General features: G+C 48.1%; 1 protein-coding gene across 15 annotated transcripts in view; it reads right to left on the bottom strand.

The window, feature by feature from the left end:
• NRXN3 (neurexin 3) overlaps window positions 1–22,357 on the bottom strand; it is a 1,842,793-nt gene that overhangs the window by 1,751,828 nt on the left and 68,608 nt on the right. For all 15 annotated transcript variants that reach the window (XR_009601311.1, XR_006060480.1, XM_060418434.1 and 12 more), the window contains exon 2: window positions 15,043–16,483. Coding sequence is in view for 13 of the 15 variants with exons in the window: in XM_060418434.1 (XP_060274417.1) it covers window positions 15,043–15,751 (709 nt within the window). In the remaining 2 variants the exon portion in view is untranslated. The remainder of the gene's footprint in view (window positions 1–15,042; window positions 16,484–22,357) is intronic.

The raw sequence follows: 22,357 nt of genomic DNA, 5'->3' as shown, positions 1-22,357 counted from the left end.
GAATTGTGGTGTTGGAAAAGACTCTGGAGAGTCTCTTGGACCGCAAGGAGATCAAACCAGATGCTGAAGCTGAAACTCCAATACTTTGGCCACCTAATGCAAAGAACTGACTCTTTGGAAAAGACCCTGATGCTGGGAAAGATTGAAGGCAGGAGGAGAAGTGGATGACAGAGGATAAAGATGGTTGGATGGCATCACCAACTGGATGGACATGAGTTTGAGCTGGCTCCGGGAGTTGGTGATGGACAGGGAAGCCTGTTGTGCTGCAGTCCATGGGGTCGCAAGGAGTCAAACACAACTGAGTGACTGAACTGAACTGCAAGCATTTTATGTTTAGCTCAAAAGTTCTCAGGAGAAGGCAATGGCACCCCACTCCAGTACTCTTGCCTGGAAAATCCCATGGACAGAGGAGCCTGGTAGGCTGCAGTCCACGGGGCCACGAATGTCAGACACAACTGAGTGACTTCGTCTTCACTTTTCACTTTCATGCATTGGAGAAGGAAATGGAAACCCACTCCAGTGTTCTTGCCTGGAGAATCCCAGGGACAGGGGAGCCTGGTGGGCTGCTGTCTATAGGGTCGCACAGTCAGACACGACTGAAGCGACTTAGCAGCAGCAGCAGCACAAGTTCTCAAAGAAACACAAAGTACAAATCAGAATGCCAGCTCCCTGATTTTGGGCAAGTCACTTCACTCCTCTGGGTTTGCTTCTTTTGAATCACTGAGCTCTTGATTCCCATGAGATCCTAATGTTCTAGGAGTCGGAAATTGTATTATGTTTATGAGCAGAACATCCAAAACCCTCAGAATCATAATCTGTAAATGGGACTTAAGTTTCTAGATGTAGACATTTTTTCAAATGAACAGACCTCTCCAAAGGAAGACAAAGAGTTAATGTGAATGGTTTTTTGAAACTAAATTATATAATCTTTCGATGCTGTTTTATTATATTCAAATGCACGCCCCGACTTCAACCAGATCGAGAAGGCATACTCTTTCATTGAGTGCCCAGTGAACAATTTTAAGGAACTTTCCTTTGTTCCTAGTTTCCCTTCTACATCTCCAATCATTTGCTTTACTCTGTCTCATGGATTTCCTGTCTTCTGCTACCCTGTATGTTAAGGTTCTGAAAGGTTCTGAGTTTATCCTCCTTTACCTCTCAATTAGACTCCTTACCTGGACAACCTCACTCCTGCACCTTACCCCTACAACAACAACCACCACCCTGACCTCTGTCCAGGCCTATCCTCCTCCCTAGCATGACCCCTGCCCCCACCTGCCTCTGCACATCTCCCGGTAGGTGTCCTATAGGTTCTGAAGAGAAAGTGGGTAAGATACAGACAATCATTTATCATCACCCTTCTCTCACCTTTACCCCACATCTGCTCCTCCCACTGACTTTCCTAGTTATCCCTAAGACCAAAAGACCATGTGATCAAAGCTCTTCTTCCCCCTTTGCAATTATCATCATCATTAATAATTAGTAATAATGGCTCACATTCACTGAATGCTGACTGCATGCCAAGCGTTGTTCTAAGTATTCTACGTGTGAGATCTCAAACTTCAAAGCAATCTGAAATGGTGGGCACTGGCATTACACTCATTTCACAAATAGTGGAACTGCAACACAGAAAAGTTAAATCTTTTGCCCAAGTTTACACAACTAGTGTGTGTCAGAGTCAAGGTCTAAGTCCAAACCCACTAAAGCTCATTGCCTTTTGGAGTATGAAGTGCCTCTTTTTAACATCTCTGCAGTTGGCCCTTCTTCCATCACTACCCTCCCAGGAGTGACTCTTCTCTCACCAAAGTCACTCAATAGCCTCTACCTGGACCCCCAGCTTTCCCCCTCCCAATCACCAACCATTCCATCACACAAACTGCTCCTAGAGCCACCTTTCTTTTTTAAAAAAGTAAAACTTCATTGCAATATAGTTGATTGACAATGCTGCGTCTTTCTAAAACTCATATCTGATAGTCACTGCTCAGCTGAAAAGTTTCCAATGGCTCCCAAGGGCAGGAAAATATAATGTCCCAAATACACGCAAACACTTAAGACTCACACTACCTAAGTCCTACCCATATTCCTACTCCACGGTCCTCAACCCTTTAATTCAGCCACATGAACAGCAGCAAACTCCTAGCAAGAGTATCTTGCTGTTTCATAGGGTCCCCTGAATGTCTTTTTCCCCCAGTCTACTAATTAAAGCTTTCAAGTCCAACCTGAGGGTTTCCACTGTGAAATGCCCTTCAGCCTGACTCCCACCATGAACATACACACACCACAAGCAGGTGGAACACTGCCTTTTGAGCTACTCTACAAACATCCCACGTGGTATTTTAGCAGCTCTAATGTACACAACACCTCTTTGCCCAACAGGCTTTCCAACTGGACCATGAGCTCCTCAAGGGCAGGGCCCAAGCTGGTACACAACAGGCACTCACTCAGTGAATATCAGAAAATGAACGTATTCCAGTAAAGAGATGGGATATTTCAACATACAGATGATTATACATCAAGGATTGCTTTGCAAATGTTTGAACATACTTTAAAGACTTTGTTCTCTTACACAATGTAAAGTTGCCCCGGCAAACACTATGATTTTTTAATGCAAAAAAACTCTGCAATAGCAGATAATATTAGTCACTCTAAACACTGAGGCTTCTGAAAGTGGAAGATGTGACTGGAGTAACTTCCTATGGGGCCCTCCAAAGCCACCTGGCCAGGTCAACCAAGACCACTACACACAGAGCTGAAGACAGAGTTGAGGAACCCAACACACATCCCACTGGCATCGGGGACACATTGGGTATCAGTCTCCACCTGAAATCTGCAAGCAGCAGTGGGGGTGGGGATAGTGAGTAACTATTGCCAACTAGAGATTCAACTAGAGATGTAGAGAGAAACATAGATCTGAGTCTTGACCAGTGACCTCCAAAGCTTTCTGGACCAACTCCCCACTAGGAAAACTCATTTTACTATATTCTCCTGAGAGATGTATATTACATGCACTTATAAATAATTTGTATACAGGTTAACTTTACACTTTCACTATTTCCTACCTGTATCCCCTTAAATGGTCTTTGCACCTACCCCGCTTTTTTGGCCATGTCACACAGCTAGTGGGATTTTAGTTCTCCCACCAGGGATTGGACTTGCCCTGGACAGTGAGAGCTCAGAGTCCTAACCACTGGACGACCAGGGAATTCCCAATGTGTCCCTTTCTGAAGCCCACTGACCTAAGGAATATCTTCCCATCCCCCTGAACTGCAGAGGATGTACGTGATGAAACCCCAGGACCGTGGAGTCCTTGGTTCGCAGGCACGTGCACACCAGCACACATGTCGCTCCAGCACAACGCACCCCTCCCGGCTAAGACAAGGCCACGCTGTGCCTTCCGTGGTCCTGCAGCTCCAAGCATCAGAATTCCTCCTCTGTAGCTCTGATCGTTTCCACCCTCCAGCCCAACATCCTCCCCCTCCTCCATCCACGTGGCAGCTCTTCCCATATCCGAGGACACTTATCTAGTCCCCAGTGAGCCTCCCCTTCTCCAGGGAATCCACACAAGCTGATGGGGCCTCTCCATCTCCAGTGACAACACCGCGCCTGCCTCCAACAGCTATTCCACACGCATTTACATGGTCCCAGGCTGGCTGCTGTCTATAATTGTTACAGGAAACCATTGGTTTGTAAACAAACAAAGTCTTTCTAGTTCACCCTCAGCTAGATCAAGCCAAGTGGAATGTACGTGTGTCTGACTCAGATTCTACAAAAACTGCCCCACAGCAACCATACCACTTTCCTTATTAAAAGGAGGCATTTCTAAAGGTGGCCCACTCTACGGTGGTCCAAGCCACAGCTGTAATCAATGTATTAAACAGACATTAAGCTCACGTTCTTGGGAACCTGCATCCATCCATCACACATGAGTGAGCACACACACAGATATGCATGTAAAACATGAATGCAGGCACACACACACACACACACAGAGGAGGCTTTAGTAAGGCCACAGACATTTGTTGACCACCTGCTTTTTGTCAGATACTAGAGACATGCCATTTAGCCTTCAAGCCTGTAGCGTTAATTCGCAAAAGGAAAAAAGAGTCTTCCCTTGGCTTCATGTCTTAGAATTCTCAACGAGAGTTCCTCCTCATGTATACTCCTGTAACGGGAATCAGGAAACCCAATGGAGCTACTACAACTTGCATTAAGGATGTGAAAACCAAAGGGAGCTGAGAGACACATTAAAACATAGCCAGTGGTTATATATTCTACACAGCAAAAAGGAAAAAAACAAAAATTAGCCCCAATCTGCATTAACACAAGGCTGAAAACTCAGTATCAGGATGGTGGTGGTTTAGTTGCTCAGTCGTTGACTCTCTGCAACCCCATGGACCGTAGCCCCCTAGGCTCCTCTGTCCATGGGATTTTCCAGGCAAGAACACTGGAGTGCATTGCCATTGCCTTCTCCAGGGCAATATCAGGAGGAGCAAACAACAAAATTCCCACAGCAACTAAAACCCAATCATCTTCTTCCCATGTGGCAATTAGCACTTGACTGTGTGAGATGCCCATTTCCTTCCCTGGGTGTGTGGTTGGTGGAAACGGGCTGGACAATGGGGACTGCCACAGAAGAAGTCGGTGACTCTGAGTACATTTTCATGCTCTGAGTCAAAAGGATGTCTGTGGGCTTTGCTCTTAAAAGCAAACTATTTTAAACCATGAATTATGAGACAAATTCTCCTATCTTTGCTGCAGTGTCAGTGAAGCGACTGTCAATGGGGAGGTGGCTGAGAGCCAAGACTAGCCTTATCCCCTTTAGGGTGCAGAAGGGGATTTGCTTGGCAGGTTTCCAGTCCGTGCCAATGTGGGAGCAACATCTTCTAGCCCTGCCTAATCCTCTCCCTGGGAGACTTCTTCCCAATAGTGCCAAAAACATGGGACACCCAAGGCAACCTGGCAGAGTAGGAAACATTTCTGAATAGGGCATATGCTTCCAAGGCCAGTTTCCAGGAATAGCTACTCAATGCTACATCATCTCATACCCTTGTCTTTTTTTTTTTTTTCCTAAAGCATCCTACTAGGCTTTTAAGCAAAATCTTGATGTGTGTTGGGGCCTCTGATCCTGGCTGCCACGATAGACTTGTCAAGTAAGTCCAATCCAATTCCATTTTCGTCTATTCCATAGCATTCTGGAACTTCTCCTCTTATTTCTGAGCCATTAGATATTTCCAGGGGGCTCCTTGGAAATTCAGAGATGCTGAAAAGCTGGCTGAATATGGAGGAAGATGGGACATCTTAGGGGGGATCAAATTAGGCACAGATAATAGAGCCAGGGATGGGGCTAAGCACGAATCCTTGAGTACAAGCTCCCCAGGAATGAAATGACTGGAGCATGAATCACCTGCTTACATCAGAATTTCTTCCCACGTCAATCCCTCCCATGTAATTTAAGATTAATCACAAGCAGTTAATTCTAAATAACTCAGTGGTGTGTATACTGTTAGTGCTATATTAGAGAATCCCTTACGAATTCTACTTTGTGCAAGGGTTAATTCCTCCAAAGCATCATCCAGAACTGTTATGACCTACCCATCCGCCCCACCCACATGGCAAATCGTAAAGGTCAGATTCCTTTAATTAAAATGAGAACCACTGAGGAAGTGTCTGAGAAGCAGACTTCAGCCTGATGAAGGAAGAGCTCCACGATACGCTGTAATCAGAGATACATCAGGATGCCTTGGAAAGTACCAAGCCCCTGCCATTGCCACTGCCCGGGGTTTTTTAGTCAGGGAGAGATGTCTTACACAGTTGAGAAGAGGATGTGAAATGAATAATTAGACCCAATGACCTTTATAGAACCCTCCAGTAACATACAGCCCATGGTAACTATACTATTAATAATACAGTATTGCATGTTTAAAAGTTGCTAAGAGAGCTGATCTTAAAAGTTCTCATAATAAGAAAAAGCATGTTGTAGCACATTAAAAAGTAGAGACATTACTTTGCCAACAAAGGGCTGTCTAGTCAAAGCTATGGTTTTTCAAGCAGTTATCTATGGATATGAGACTTGGACTATAAAGAAAGCTGAGAGCCGAAGAATTGATGCTTTTGAACTGTGGTGTTGGAGAAGACTCCTGAGAGTCTGTTGGACTGCAAGGAGATCAAACCTGTCAATCCTAAAGGAAATCAGTCCTGAATATTCATTGAAAGGACTAGTGCTGAAGCTGAAACTCTAATACTTTGGCCACCTGATGTGAAGAACTGACTCACTGGAAAAGACTCTGAAGCTGGGAAAGACTGGGGAGAGGGGGACGACAGAGGATGAGATGGTTGGATGGCATCACCAACGCGATGGACATGAGCTTGAGTAGGCTCTGGGAGCTGGTGACAGACAGGGAATCCTGGCCTGCTGCAGTCCATGGGGTCGCAGAGAGTCAGACACAACTGAGCAACTGAACTATGTAGGGTGATGGATGTTACGCAGGCTTATTGTGGTGATCATTTTGCAATACAGACAAATATTGAATTTGAAATTGTTACACACCTGAAACTAATTTAGTATGTCAATTATGCCTTAATTTAAAAAAAAGTTCCCTCCAAATGTATCATCCCATGATTGTTAACAAGCATCTTGGTTTCTGGTTTTGGGGGAAGGGTGGATTTCTGTGTTTGTTTTTGAACACCTTGGTTTTCAGTGCATCACACAGGCAGAGCCATGACTAGAAGGCAGTGTAAATGTCTTCCTGACCTCTACACGGGTCACAGGACCTGTGGGGCATCCCTTACAGACGATTTCTCCCATGGCACCAGAGCACCCCTCTGATGTTTCAGTGTGACTCCTTATAAGAAGAGACTCACAGCACACTGCCTCAGCCTGAGCTCCAGACTTGCCTTTCCTGACCGAGATCAAGCAAATATGCTGCGGGACGATCATTAGCCTTTCAGAATCCCACAGATGAGAGGCTTAACACCCCCCAGCCTGCTCTTCCTCATTCCTTTAGCCATCCAAGGCTAACCATGCGAGAGACAGGACCCCTTCTGGAGAGAAGCCTGAGAGAATGAGGAGGAAGGCAAAGACCATGAGTGTTGGGTGAGCCCTTTCCCACCGTGTGGATCACAGAGAAGCAATGTCAACCTTGCTCATCCCTCCTGGCGATGGGTGCTCATTTTTATTTGAAAGCAACCTATCAGGTAAACAAGCTGTACTTTTTCTATTCCAGTCATGCCTGGAGGAAAGGTTATGGGGTTGCCTGGAATCCTCCACCTGCCAGCGTGGAGATACCAACCCTAACATTGCTGACAACCATGGGTTTATCAAGACATTGGCCTCTAAGGACTTTACATCAGCAAACAGGACTTCAGGAGAACTAAATCCACAGGCAAGAGGAAAAACTTTCAGAGAAGGCTTGGATACATACAGTTCCCTGGAGAAACATAAAGGAAAATCTCCCCAGAGCCACCTTCTTAGCTGCAAAGATACTGTACTTAAACAAGAGCCTCAGTAAAACCGAAAGGATATAAACGCATTTCACAGCTTAAACCAAGAGCTTCCCATTGCCCACAGCCTGCATCCCTGCCTTTCTTTCATCCTCAGCCTCTTTAGGACCTTGCACAAACTTCCAGAAAACTGCATCCCCCTCCCTCCCTTGAAGAGCTGAGAGCATTCGTGATTTTTAGGTCCACATGCAAGTAAGTGGAGTTGGGCTGGATGATGATGAGATGAATTTGTTTTTAAAAGCTGCTGGTACTGGTTCCTAGATGTTAAAATAAATTTTTTTTGAAAATACATTATGTTGAAATATCGTGGCTAGCCGTGGAGGTTTGAGCACAGACACAGATGACGACACATTTAAAGGGGCCCCATATTGCTTTTAAATAGGTCACCCAAAGACATCAATTTCTGGAGAACAACAGCGGTAATGACAACCCACTGGCACTGTCAGTTCCCAAATAGATCACAGAGGCAGGCCTGCCGAGCCACTCTTTGTCCCTCTCCTCTGTCAGCCGCAGCATGCCACCTGTAACATGGCCCCGCACTGAGCCGCGCAAACCAAGCATCCCAACCTCAGCTGCGAAACCTCAGGAGGGCCCCGGATACATCCCCTGCTTAAACACCAGCTTGTTCCTCGAAATTTATAGCAAACATTTCTGAACACATCCTCATTACACACTGCATGCCCTAGATGTCCCCTGCTCCCCACCACGCCTCCCCAAACCGTGTTCCTCTCTGCCTTCATCCTCCCGCACTCCATCTCTGTGGCTCCTCCTGCCCTGTTGTCATGGGAAGGGAAATGCGTCTGTGATGAAGGGTCAGAGGTCACTGGGGAATCACTCATACACCCAGAGCCAACATTGCTGTCGCTGGACAGCAACAAGCCTTCTTAACAGAGGCGGATCCACAGAGCGGGAACCGGAAGCTCGTGATGCCAGGCATGCCTTAAGGAAAAAGAACAAAAATCACAAGTACAATAATACGCACGGGGCCTTGAAAAGGGGCCGTGCAAGTGAAGATAGGCCAAAGGTTTAGTTTTGTGGCAAATCCGCCTCTGTAATAAACTCCCCTCCCACACACACAAAGGAAAAGGGAGGAATAAACACAGAGGAAGGGAGTTCGGTTTTGCTCTCTGGGAAGAGAGTCAGAAGACAGCAGGAAAGCAAGAAGTGTGAAGGATGAATCCTGGAGCTCCGTCTTTGACCGCCAACCCTGGGTGGGCTGCCGGCCACTTCCTGGTACCTGGGAAATCAAAGGCGAGTCTGAAGAGGTCGTGCGGTCCAGCCAGTGATGCTCCAGCGTGGGGAAGCCGTGCTGTAACTGCCTCGGGACTCATGGGTCCATTCCCAGGCACTTCATTTCAAACCAGGGTGGGAAGTGAATACTCAGATTCATTCATTCTCTCTCATTCTCTCATCGCCTCTCTTTCTGACTGGGAGGAGCAGATCTCCTGGGACTGGCCAAGCTGATAACCTCCTGCACCGGGAGTTTGACATTTTGCTTATCATCAGCAACCAGGGAGGCAATGCTCCATTTCACAATGGAGACTCAGCCCATTTGTGTTAATGAAGGCAGCCTAGGAGCAGATATAAAATGCTAGGTTGAGGATCTGGGCTCTTGAGTCGCAGGGCCACCTGACAAATAGGCAGCATCTAAGCTTGCCCTCAAGCTGTCTACCTGCAAGATGAATGGCGCTCTGAGTTTGGATCTCCTCACCTGTTCTGTGGGACAGTAAGGCCTGTGCTGCCCACCTCGATGGGATGCCTTGTGGACCGGAACACCATATTTATGGGGCAGAGAGCTCTGAATCCAGTCCAGAGGCACAACCACTGTCACTGACCCCAAGCTCTTAGGCAGGGGTAAAATGGTGATGAAATTGGATTCAAGATGCTCCCCAAATTCCCCTCCTTTTCCTTCTGCTGCCTCTCTAACAAGGATGAAGGGAAATGACAGAGGTGGGGGTAACTCAAAGGGAAGCTTCAAACCTTCTATGAAACCAAACTGACACAAAATTCATTCTTACACCCACCAGGCGGCCAACAGCCCAGAGTTAGGACTCCTTCTTTCCCAGAGACTGTGCTGATCATTTTATATGTTTCGTCTCATTCTGTGCTCTCAATTCCCTAACATGTGATTTCTTGTTATCCCTGCTTTGCTGCAAGGCAGGACAGCACAGTGGTTAAGAGCATGGGCTCTGAAGCCACACCCTTGAGATATATACTCCATTCCAGTCTCTCCCCAGGGGTAGTTACTTAGCCTTTGTCCCTCCACTTCCTTATCTACAAAATTAGAATAACAATAGTGTGTCAAGAGTGGTTCTGAGGGTCACAGGAGCTGATACAGAGCAGACCTGGAGTGAATGCCCTGTGACTGCCAGCTGCTCTAATTATTGCTGTTATTATTGTTGAGGATGCTGAAGCTTCCAAAACCATCTCCAAAGACAGCATGTAAGTGGACAAGCCCTCACGTAAGTCCAGGAGCTGTACTCTTAAGCACAGCACCAAACCTTGATCAAGTTTTTGACTTCTCTGCTCCTCAGTTTCCTCATCTGTGAAATAGGGCTAGTTAATGGTATCAACTGCATAGGAGTGTTGTGAGAATCAGATGAGACCATGCGCAGGAAGCACCTAGGATTCAGGCTGGGGCAGTGCTCAAAAGTAGTAAATAACATCACTATTACTTTTTCTAAGGAAGGCTGCTTGATCTCTGGAGCCTTGTTTCAAAGCCTCTCTCACTCCATTTCCACACCCTACCCCTGACTTAAAGCCAGTTACCCCAGGGGAGTAGGAAGCAATGGGGAGGGCATGTTAGCTCCACCCTCCCAACACACAGCCCACACCCCACTTCTTCTGTCCCGTGAACAGGGAACTGAGCTGACGGCAGCTGCTCTGGGACAGCCTGTGAAGGGAGATAGGGGACTTAAAGATAATTAAGATGATTAGCCCCCCAGCGCTGGGCCTGTGGTGTCTCATCACCAGATGCAAATACAAGTTCAGAGCTCCTGGAAGGCTTCTGGCAGAATGCCCACCCGCCCCTCAACCCTGCTGAACCTGGACCAAGCCTTACACAAGGCCCACCCTCTCTGCAGCCCACAGCTGGAGTGCAGGCTGGGGTGGAAGGAGAAGGCTGCTCTCACATCCACAGAAGGGGGTACAAGGAAGAAGGGTCTTCTGTCTTTACAGGGAGGCAGAGATGCTATTGTGAGGAGGGGGGTGGGGGGAGCAGTTAAAAAAAAAAATTGCTCTTCCCTCGCAGTTAAAAGGAGGATAATTGGAGCAAGTGGCAGGCGGCAGCTCTGTCATTTAGCATGCAGCATACCCAGGAAATCTCGCTGGGTAATCAGGAGGAGAGGACGAGAAAGAGCAATCAGACCCCTATTCAGGCTCGTTTAGCGACAGCCCCCGCTGGATGGCTGGCTGGGCCAGGGGAGAGCGGGGCTGGTCCTAACGCCCGAATGCTGGGTGGGAAATCGAGTCCTCCCTGCTTCTGGGCTTGTCTCCACCCCCCAGGGGGAAGGATTCTGAAAAGGAGCTAGACTTGGCTCTTGATGACTCACCACTGCCCACCCCGCTCCTAGGCTGTAGGGGTTGGCTGAGATTAGGAACAAAGCCACGTTACTATTCAGGCAGAAGGGGCAAGGGCAAGGGGAAGAAGAAACGCTGGTATTTTTATACAAATGCCCCAAACGGGAGGAGCCACAGCAATTACTGGGACCTTCGCTATAGCATCCTGTCTCTGGCTCTTGGTGAAGCCTCGGGGATAAGCACCTCTTCTTGGAATACCTTTCCATCTTAGTTCTGGCTTTGAGAAATGGGAGAAGAAACGGAACATTCTCCATAAAAAAGAAAACTAATTGAAATTCACTTTCGGGAAGGCACACCAAGGCCACACAGTGGTACTGAGCCATCCATCAAACCAACCTGAGTAGGATGTCAGCTTCAGACGGTGAGAGGGATGGGGGATGGATGGGAGGCTAGTGGAGCCCATACCACCGTGTGCTTGTACTCAGACTCTGGTCCCTATTACCTGCACCCACAGGTACCTCACTGGGGGATCCCCACCCCTGAAAACAGCTGAGACTCAAAACAAGCTGCTTTTGCCCTGGGCACCTGCCTAAGTTAGCAGGAAAAGATAGCAGACAATGAACCAATTTTTCTTTTTGCCGACTCAACAGGACCTCATGTCGCCTCACTGAAATTAACCTAAAAACACAGATGCACAAATGATCTTTGACACAGGTAGACCCATGGATTAAGATCTGATCATAGAGATCAACCTGTGGAAACTTCCCCACCTTTCCTTGGCCCCACCCCACCTGCAGCAGGCTGGTTTCAGGCTAAATGAACTCTTCAGGGAAACTGGTACTGAAACGGAGACACCTTGGCAGTGAACCAGTTCGTCATGGCTATAAGATTGTTGAGAAATTCAATACCTGCACATTCCACAATTGAGAATGTTTTAAAAACAATCAAGCTAAACTCATGTCAAAGTAATGACAAGCCCCCAGTAACCAATGAGAGGGCTGCTGTCTGGAGGCTGCTGGGGGTACCTCTTTATTGTCCAGTGAGGTTCAGAGATGCCCCAAACAGGACATACTGGGCTAAACAGAAAAAGCCAGGTGAATATCTCCCACCACAGAGGGATTATACTCCAAAACAGATATGCATAATTTTAAAGTTTTTTTGAGGCAAGATTAAAAGTCATCTTGAACAAATCTGAAGTTGAAAACCCAAACATTTGATTTATAAACATAACAACCTAGAAGAAAAAAAAAAAGCCCAGGACCACCCCCTCTCTCTCCAGCATGTGCCAGAATGTTCAATGTGGCCATTAGCTGGTTTGGGAGTCTTGGGATGAAGGTTCCCCAAGTAGGCTGTGTGGGGTTCAGTCTGCAGCCAAAGTCTTTTGCCACAGGAAACAGAAGATAACTGTGTCCATAACTTGTCCCATGCAAACCCATCTCTCCCACAGCAACTATCTCCGGGGTCTTGTGTGTCTTACCTAGAAAAGATACCCAATGGGAGGTCAAAATCGCCCAAAGCAAATAGAAGAGATGGGCTCAGCCGTGCGTTCTTCCTGGGGTGCAGGATGGAGACATTTCCAAGCCACTGAGGCATGGAAAGCCAGACAGGCCAAGCAAACATCAATACCACCAGCATGCTAGAAGCTAATGGACCGCAGAGAGCGCCTCCAACAGGCCCCGACCACATCCATCTGAAGCTGCAGGAGCCCTCCCAGCTCTTCCTGCCCTTGAACTGCTAAAGCATTAGCCCCTACACGATCAAACAGCACGGCCCATCCTGCAAAGTGGGATGATCAGAGGCTTGGTACACAGGACTCACTGCCGGGACCAAGTCCCGCGGGTTTTAGTTCTGTGACATTTGCAATTTAAAGTGGGCGAGAGAGCCACCCTCACTGCCCGTTTTACACTGTCTTTAGGAAAACTGGCAGTTATTTGTTTAGGCTGTTTGTCTTGTTTTATGCAGATCGGCTTGACACTCAGCAGCTGCTGTGGGTGTTTTTTTTCCCCCTTCATATTTTACAGGTGAGTTTTCCCCTGCTTACTCTAAAAATTAACTGTGTGGAGAGAACAGATATTTCCTAAAAGCCTGATATGCATCTTTGTGATTGATCAGACATAATGACAATTACCAGGAGCAACAGGCTTCAAGTCACCAACAGTAAATGCTGGTACCTCCAACATTCACCCTCACCTCAGCCATTACACTGCTCCAAACCAACCAAGTGTTAGTAGTTAGTGGAGTGTAGTTAATACTAAGTTTGTTTACTGTATTATGTACCAAGAGAATAATGAAATATGCTGTGTTTGCCTTCTACAGATAGAGGCATCAGTCCATAGCCACGAGATGGTCTGAACCCTATAGAAAAAAAAAATCATTAAAATATATATATTGTATTTAGCTATTAAAAAATTGACTGCTTATCATCTACTCTGAAGAAACTCCTCTGCAGACCTCAAACAAACATACACACACACACACCCAAACCAAAAAAAAAAAAAAAAGAGAGAGAAGAAATTGTATACATATATAGTATAGAGATTTCTTCCTGCAGAAAAGTGCTGATCCAAACCTGCCCAGAGGAAATGAGTTCTTTTTAAACACAAAAAATGCAATCAGGGATAATCAGCAAGTTAACAACACACTTGCAAACACTATGGTCCCTAGAAAGGAAGAATGCCAGCTTCCAATGCCAGTGCTGAGAACAGAACAGATCCTTTGGGCAAAGGAGAAAACAAGTGTTCATGTCAGCTTTCAGGAAGAACTTTCTCCAAAGCCCAGAAGCTCTGGAACAGCAGTCGGCTCCAGGGGGACCTGCTTGTGGTAAGTGCTTCAGTAACCACTGTCCCCAGATGACTCTGTGGGTTGGGGCTGCCTCTACCCCTCTGCCCCATCCCTCCTCCAGTGGACTCAGTGAGCAATAACAGAGGTCAGAAAAGGACTTCTTGCATGCCTTGCATCTCCCTCTCTGGCAACCCACCCACAAGAAGGGAGGTGTGATGGCAGGCCCAGAAGAGGAAAGAAGTACTCTTGCGATATCCCATACTTGACCTACAAGGAGGTTCCCAAGAAGATCCCCAAAGTGTTCTGGTCTCCAGCATGTAGCACCTGTGAAATAAACTTTGTTTTGATTTAAAGAAATGTTTTAATACCTGCTAGTAGATAACGTTCGTATCAACCACAGCCTGCTTTAGGAGTTGGGTGGTTTCAGGGAAAGTGTAAGGAGCATCTGCAGACACTATTTTTAATTACAAATCCCAAGGCAGTAGGGTATCACCTGAATGAAGGGATTGTGGGAGTCTGTGCTAAGACACTCACCTGGACCCACCCGCTGACCTCCCTTGACCTGCTGGTTCCCAACTTTAGCTGCACAATGGAATCACCTGGGGGTGTTAGTACGAGGAGGCGAGAAGTCCCCTCCAAAATGCCCTGTCTACCCATCAGACACCTTCCAGAAAACTGTGGGAGGAGCGGCACAGCTGAAGGACTGGGTTGACAGCAAGGCTGGGTGTGGACCCACAGTCTATCAACCCTCATTCTTTGCACAGGCATTCCTTATATTAGGGACGATAAGGAGAAAGTGAAGCGGAGTGTCCCGTCTATTCACAAGGGCCCAATTCTCAAGGGATCAGGAGGGCCATAGACAGCCACTTTGCCCCTTTCTATCTGACTTCTGGCCTTGTACTGATCCTTCAGAGCTTCACCGCGGTGGAAACAGCTGAGCTGGGGCTCAGATCCTATACTTGACTCTATCAAGCTTTCTGAGCAGAGCCAAACATTTGTGTAAGGAAGGAGCCCATGGTTGAGTAGTCAGGATTCTCTCCTGCTGAGATCTGATGGATTTTTCCATCAAGAGAAAGCCAAGGATTTCTACCACACCCTCGGGGAAAGAGACCCAATTATCTAACAGGCAGCTAAAGAGGCGGGTCAATGATAGAACTGGTTTCCCTCCAGGGGATCTTGATCCTTACCCAAGCCGTCAGGGGTGGGCTCGAGCCTCAGAGGGGTAGAGAAGAGGATCCTTACCTTCCGAGCACAGCTTGCCGCCATAGCCAGTGGTAGAACAGTCACAGGTGGGGTGTCCATCCAGGAGAAAGCAGATGCCGCCATTTTCACAGGGACGCTCACCGCAGGGCCCCTCGGCATCCAACTGGACACCCTGGCTTCCCAGAAGCCGGGGCTCTGAGTTGCCGTACTTGAGATCCGAGATTAATCCCTTGAAGCTGGGCATGGCCTGCACCCCATCGAGGGTCAGGGCAGACGGCCGGATGTCGGCGGGAACGCCGCCCAGGAACAGGTCACTGACCACGTCCATGTAGGGCCGCTGGGGCTGCAGCTCCGCGGACCTGCCCTCCCCGTCGAGCACCAGCACGGTGCGCAGGCGGTCGCGGCTCACCATGACGAAGTGCCAGCTGCTGTCGTTCACCCGCTTGCCGGACAGCACGGCGGTCTCCGCACAGTCCATGCTGAGGCGCAGCTGCACACGGCCGTCCACCAGGGAGAGGCAGAGGAAGTCGCAGACGCCGCCGTCGTCCAGGTAGAGGAGCAGCCCCGCGGACACGTTGGTCTTGAACTGGAAGCTGAGGTCGCTGCGCGTGCTGGCATCCCAGCGGAGGTAGCGCGCCCACTGGTTGGGGAAGCCCATGAACTCCAGGCCCAGGCAGAGCCCCAGCAGGGATCCCAGCAGGAGGCTCACCTTCAAGGTGAAGAACACCGAATGCGTGGTGAGGCTCATTCTGGCGAAGGCCCAGGGGCCCGGAGGCGGGCAACAGCCCTCGGGGGGCAATCCCCCCGCCCCACCTCCTTTGAAGTGGAAGGCAGAGAGGAAGAGGAGATGGCTGGGGGACAGAGAACACACAAGAGGGAGGAGGCACACACACACGGAGAGGAGGATGCGGAAGGAGGAAAGAAAACCAGGAAGCCCCTGGTGGGCACCCACGAGCAAGAAGTTCAGTAAGAGACGGAGCGGGGGAAGGCCGGGGCAGCAGTAGAGGAGGTCGCCCAGGCGGGCAGGGGGACAGTGAGGGTGCAGAGTGGGGAGCGGAGTGTCTTTCTCCAAGAAAAGATCTCAGCTATCCAATGTGGATCCGGAGGCCTCGATTTGGGCAGGAGAAAAGTACACGGCGGGCCGGCTGGCGGGTGGAAGCCTTCAGCAATGTCCACCTCCCGGCAGCAGACCCCCAAACGGCCCAGCCAGGGAGGCCGGGGAGAGGGCTGGGGTCAGGGGGGCCGTGATGGAGGAGGAGTGAGCAGTCAGGTGAGCCAGGCGCAAGGCAGAAACAGGCCCAGGACCAGCCCTGAAGGTCGACCTCCTAGCAGCAGAGGGCCGCGGGGAGGGGAGCAGCCGGAAGTTGAGAGCTCAGGCAGAGCAGCGCCCGGGGCCGAACGGAAGCGGACTCAGGCTTCATGGTGCGGGCTAGAGGCGGGCTGGCCCGTAACCTGCCTCCCAGGACTCCAGAGAAAAAACCTGCAGGAAGGAGAAGGGGAGAAGGAAAGAAAGATTAGGGCCCTGTGTCAGGAAAATACTGCGCCCTATTTCACAAATATTGATGGAGCGCTGACTGCGAGCCCAGCTACTCTAGTGAGTCCCAGAGCGCTTGGTGCTTTAAGCGGCAGGAAAGGCCCAGGGTCTTTCAGAGCCATGTCAGGACCCCAAACTCAGCTCCTAAGGATGCACTTAGGTTTTCCGCGTGCAAAAAGAGTATCAAACCCGCCAAGCCATATCAGCACATTCTTACGATGTTCATATCACAGGGTCACGTGGCCAAAATTTATTTTTCAGGTATGTGCTAACGTTTTAGATACTCAAACACACACATGCAGTTTTAACTTGTTTACCTATTAAAAGACATGAACATGACAGTGATTTTTTGTTTGTTTTAGATTTTCCTTCTCATTTTGCCAAGCCAATGTCTGGTGTAGGCAGCCGAAGACAGATCCTCACCTTTACATTTTGAGGGAATTATTTATAGGAGTCAGAATAAACTAGAAGGTGGGTAATGAGCAAAAAACACTCATCTCTTAACTAAATGTTGGAGAAAAGGTCTTGTTGAGGGGAGCGGGGAAATGTGCTTTGAACCTTTAAAAAAAAAGGCTGAGTGTATCCTAGTTCTTGTATATGGAACTTTGAGAAAATTTCTTAACTTATTTGAGTTTCTATTTTCTCACTCATAGAGAACATAATAGCCTTTTTACAAAGTTGGAGACAGGATTCAATGCAATCATGTATTAGAAGATTCTAGCATGAGACTACAGCCACAGTAGGGGAACAATGAACGCTACCTCTTCCTTATTTGTAAGGAAGGATGAGAAGGGAGGATCGCTGGTGTATGTCTATATGTGTGAGTGTGTGTGTATCTGCAAAGGGGGGACAGTATATTAAAACATACATTTTTAAATTTAAAAAAAAAAAACACGAATGAGCAACAAATGAATAGTTAAGGAATGCCACAGACCTAGAGCATATCATGCATGTTTTATACTGACTGTAAATGCACCAGGACCCAGTTAAGGGGTGGCTGACTGAAGGCAGACTTTGGTCACAGGGCTGAGAGGAGACTTCTCTGTTCGCATGAGAGCAATGAGTGTAATTTTCAAGAGTTATGCAAGTTGCTGCTTATTAATTGGCATGCTTGATAATTCACCATGGTCGCTGTCAAACCACTGTCTACTATGTTTATGATGGCTGCATTAGCAAAGCTAGTTATTACTCATCCTTTGAAGAGGAAAACGCTGTTCCTTAAGCAGGAACAAACACCTATTTCCAGTGAACACACAGCCCACCCAAAAAGAGGCTGATTAAATCCATGATAAGGAAAGCCTCTGTGGTATAAAACGTCCTATACACACAGTGTTTCCCAAAGCGTGGCATGGGCACCTCCAGGGGTGTGAGGAAGTCTTAACTGGAACATGAGCATAGCATGTGCCAACACATGCAGGCTTCGTACAAGCACAAGCCAAACCAACGTTTAAAATGCCAGCAGTTTTTGGACCCCCCTGGGGCTTCCCTGGCGACTCAACAGGTAAAAGAATCCACCTGCAGTGCAGGTGCTACAGGAGACTTGAGATCAATCCCTGAGTCAGAAAGATCCCCTGGAGGAGGACATGGCAGCCCACTCCAGCATTCTTGCCTAGAGAATCCCATGGACAGAGAAGCCTGGCAGGCTACAGTCCAGAGGGTCACAAAGAGGTGTCCATGACTGTAAGTGACTTAGCATGCATGCACGGTGATACAGTGGATAAGAATCTGCCTGCGGATACAGGGGAGGCAGGTTGGATCCCTGGTCTGGAAAGATTCCACAAGCTCCAGACAACTAAAGCCCATGCACCGCAAACGCTGAGCCCACACTCTGGAGTATGAGCTGCAACTACAGAGCCCACGTGCTCTAGAGCCCGCAAAAAAAAAAAAAAAAAAAACACAGCAGTTTTTGAGCTGGTTGATGACACTTTGGTAGCACGAAATCAGCTAAGCTAGAATATTTACACCACAGAAATAGGCAAACATCACAAATCAGAATCTGAGAAGATGAGATTTAAGGAAAGCCTTGAAGGAGGATGAGAGAACTAGCTATGTAAATGTCTGGAAAGAAGCTTCCAGAAGGACTAGTGCAAACACTAGGGCACCAGTGCAACATCCCAGGGGAGAAGAGAGACCCTTGTGCCCAAAGAGGGCTTCTTCTGCTCCTAATATCTGCCATGTATACATAATTTTTTAATCAAAAATTTAAAAATTTATTTTAATTGGAGGCTAATTATTTTACAATATTGTAGTGGTTTTTGCCATACATTGACATGAATCAGCCATGGGTGTATATGTGTTCCCCATCCTGAATTTTTTAATCAAGTTTTTGAAAAGGGACCACTTTTAGGAAATGTGCTCAAAGGACAGCTGCTTTCCTATCGCTCCCTCCATCGTGCATCTGATCTAGAAGAGTGGGGAGCAAGGCAGACATGACGAGCAAAAAGCCCAGGTCTCTCCAACGAAGTATCCCACACTGGGCAATATCAATGAGCCAAGAACGTAAAGATCACATCACGGATGGAGCCCACGGTGTCTGAGCTCCAGAGGCTTGGGAAAGTGTTTTCTCAGTGACACTACCCCTGGCTGCCGCACCTCCTTCTCTACTTCCCCTCCTGCCAGTTTAGACCTAGGAGTCTAGCTCAGGCAAGGCCCAGGCTCAGGTGGCTTCAGCCAGTGGGACCCCCTTGGTGGAAGGCAAGGACATGGAGACGGAGGGCCCAATGACATGGAGGAGCAGGCACATGGGAGTCCCTCTAAACGGATGGCCCCAGAAGCTTTTGGACTGATCTAGATGTCAACCCTCTGGGCCTCAGAAAGTCACTTGTGTGTCTGCAGAAATTAAATGACTTGCTCAGTTCAATCTAACTACTTATTGAGCTCCAATTCATCCAGTCGCTCCTGGATCTAAGCAGAAGAAGACACGGTCCTTGCCTTAGGGGCGTCACAAAGTAGTGGGGCAATGTGTACTTTAGAGACAAAACCAGAACAATAAGAGAGTCCACGCTGTGAAATCTCCCTGGGGGCACAGACTGCTTCACTCTGGTGCTGCCACAGGACCTTGGCTCCCATGGAGTGGGAGCTCGAGACACATGTATAGAAAGAATGAACAATAAAAGAAGCTGAAGAGCATCCTTGAGGATCATTTGTGTTTCATGCGGTGACCTCTACACCTCTCTGTTCCATACAATGACAGCAATCCTGCACCTCCAGGCTTCCCTGAATGCCAGGCTCAGATGACCCCTCAGGACAAAGCAGCACACGCCAAGTGATCTGGGGTAACACATGAGTTAGGAAGTAGGCTGCCTAGGACCACTCCCTGTGCGGAGGATCATGGGAATTTACCCCATCTGCTTTGGGGTGGCCACTCAACCCTGCCTGATGAGCCTCGTCCATCAGATTGACCATCCTCCCCTCCTGCCCAGACCAGCACTGGAGATACCGATAGTCCCCTGCCTGCATTGTGGGGAATCAAAAAAGCTAACGGGAAAACCAAGCTTTTTTCCCCTTCCACAGGCGCTAGGCAGAATCTGATTTCAGGACTGGTAGCATCAGAATCAGGTTAACCTAGACTCGATGCCCTATGGACACCAAAATTCTCTCCTAAAGTTCTTGTATTGCTTTCTTGGACCGTGGACCTTCCTGTGACCTCTGGGAAACTGTTGCAGTAGCCCAGGCTAGAAATGACCTTCCATTTAATATCAATGGCCTCAAGCCAACTGCCCCAAGCGTCCACCCTTAAGCCTTCTTTAACCCTCTCCTAGGGCTGTGCTAGGCTCGAGAAATGGGGAAATGGGAGTCAGGGAGCCCCCTCTACTGGTCAGCCAACTGCTCCCCTCTTCTGAGCCACAGGAGGGCCCAGACAGCCACAGGGGCAGCGAATTTGCTCCAGTGCCTATGTGGAAGGCCCAGACTGGTGCAGAAGCTCAAAATGCTTGTCTGCTGTCTGAGAACCGAGCAGGAGAGGGAAAGTGAGTGACATTATCTAATTGCCAGCTAATCTACATAATTATCGAACGGCATACTTCTTACATGGGGTTAGCATCTTTGCAAATGTCTCATGATCCGGCTGCTTGGGAGACAGAAGGGCCCCCACACGACTCCAACACATGGGCACCACTGGCACAACCCGAAAGATCCGGCTGCCATGTGGCCTTCCACTGCCTCCCTATAGTTCCTCTGCTTCCTTGAGACAGATTCAGAGGAAAGTGGGGCCTGTATTGAGAACCACAGACAGTGGGAAGGTGTGATGAAGGCTGTCTTCAAAGCTTCAGACTGGGCTCATCAGTTCTTCCTCTGGATCCTCCCATCAGCATCCGTCTAAAGTCCCTCATCAGGACTAGAAAGTCCCTCATCAGGACCAGAAAGTCCCGATGATGGCTCTCTGTTGGTTCTACTTGCCTCCCTTTCACCATACCCTTTGACCCACTTTGAAGGTAAAATGACTTTCACCACCAGTCTTGGTCCAGGTCATTTAGGTGGGGTTCATCCCAACCCCAGATCTTGGGACCCAGTTTAGCCAATTAGGACATTGCATTCCTGCCACAGTGATTAGTTTAGGGATGGGTTTGTCACCCCAACTGAGTCAAATTAGAGTTTACACTGGAACTTTTACTGGAATACTGGGGGAAGGACCCTCTTTTTTTTTTTTTAACCTCATTGTCAAATGATTAGAGTGACATCAGAATTGATGAGAGATAGCACTGTTACTAGTCAAGATAATCTTCTCTAAAAATGAAGACAACAAAGAAGAAGAGTCAAGAGATGGATAGAGATGTATTTCCAGTGACGTTTCAGCACCTAGATGTAGCCAGACCTGAAGCCCAAAGGATCCTGGTTTCATCTCACGAACCAAAACTTTCTTTTTTCTTTTTTGCTTAAGCAATTTTGGGTTGGGTTGTAACTGGGAATTCTGAATAACATGTGCTAGACCTTGGGGCTTCCCTGGTGGCTCAGAGGTTAAAGCGTCTACCTGCAATGCGGGAGACCTGGGTTCGATCCCTGGGTTGGGAAGATCCCCTGGAGAAGGAAATGGCAACCCACTCCAGTATTCTTGCCTGGAGAATCCCATGGACAGAAGAGCCTGGTGGGCTACAGTCCACGGGGTCGCAAAGAGTTGGACATGACTGAGCGACTTCACTCACTCAGTGCTAGAACTTAAAAAATCTATCACAACATATCAAGAGAAGCCTCCATTTCACATGGCCACCCATGCCTGTGAGGACTCCCTGTAACTTGGGAGACATGTCAGATTTCTCACCCCTACCAGCAATGCTCTAGAGATCAAATTGCCAACATCCGCTGGATCATGGAAAAAGCAAGAGACTTCCAGAAAAACATCTATTTCTGCTTTATTGACTATGCCAAAGCCTTTGACTGTGTGGATCACAAGAAACTGGAAAATTCTGAAAGAGATGGGAATACCAGACCACCTGACCAGCCTCTTGAGAAACCTATATGCAGGTCAGGAAGCAATAGTTACAACTGGACATGGAACAACAGACTGGTTCCAAATAGGAAAAGGAGTACATCAAGGCTGTATATTGTCACCCTGCTTATTTAACTTCTATGCAGAGTACATCATGAGAAACGCTGGACTGGAAGAAACACAAGCTGGAATCAAGATTGCCGGGAGAAATATCAATAACCTCAGATATGCAGATGACACCACCCTTATGGCAGAAAGTGAAGAGGAGCTAAAAAGCCTCTTGATGAAAGTGAAAGAGGAGAGTAAAAAAGTTGGTTTGAAGCTCAACATTCAGAAAACGAAGATCATGGCATCTGGTCCCATCACTTCATGGGAAATAGATAGGGAAACAGTGG

Source organism: Ovis aries, chromosome 7 (genome assembly GCF_016772045.2).
Source record: "Ovis aries strain OAR_USU_Benz2616 breed Rambouillet chromosome 7, ARS-UI_Ramb_v3.0, whole genome shotgun sequence".
Classification (NCBI taxonomy): domain Eukaryota; kingdom Metazoa; phylum Chordata; class Mammalia; order Artiodactyla; family Bovidae; genus Ovis; species Ovis aries.
The sequence above is the reverse complement of the archived record's forward strand: the minus strand, read 5'-3'. Positions and strand labels throughout refer to the sequence as shown.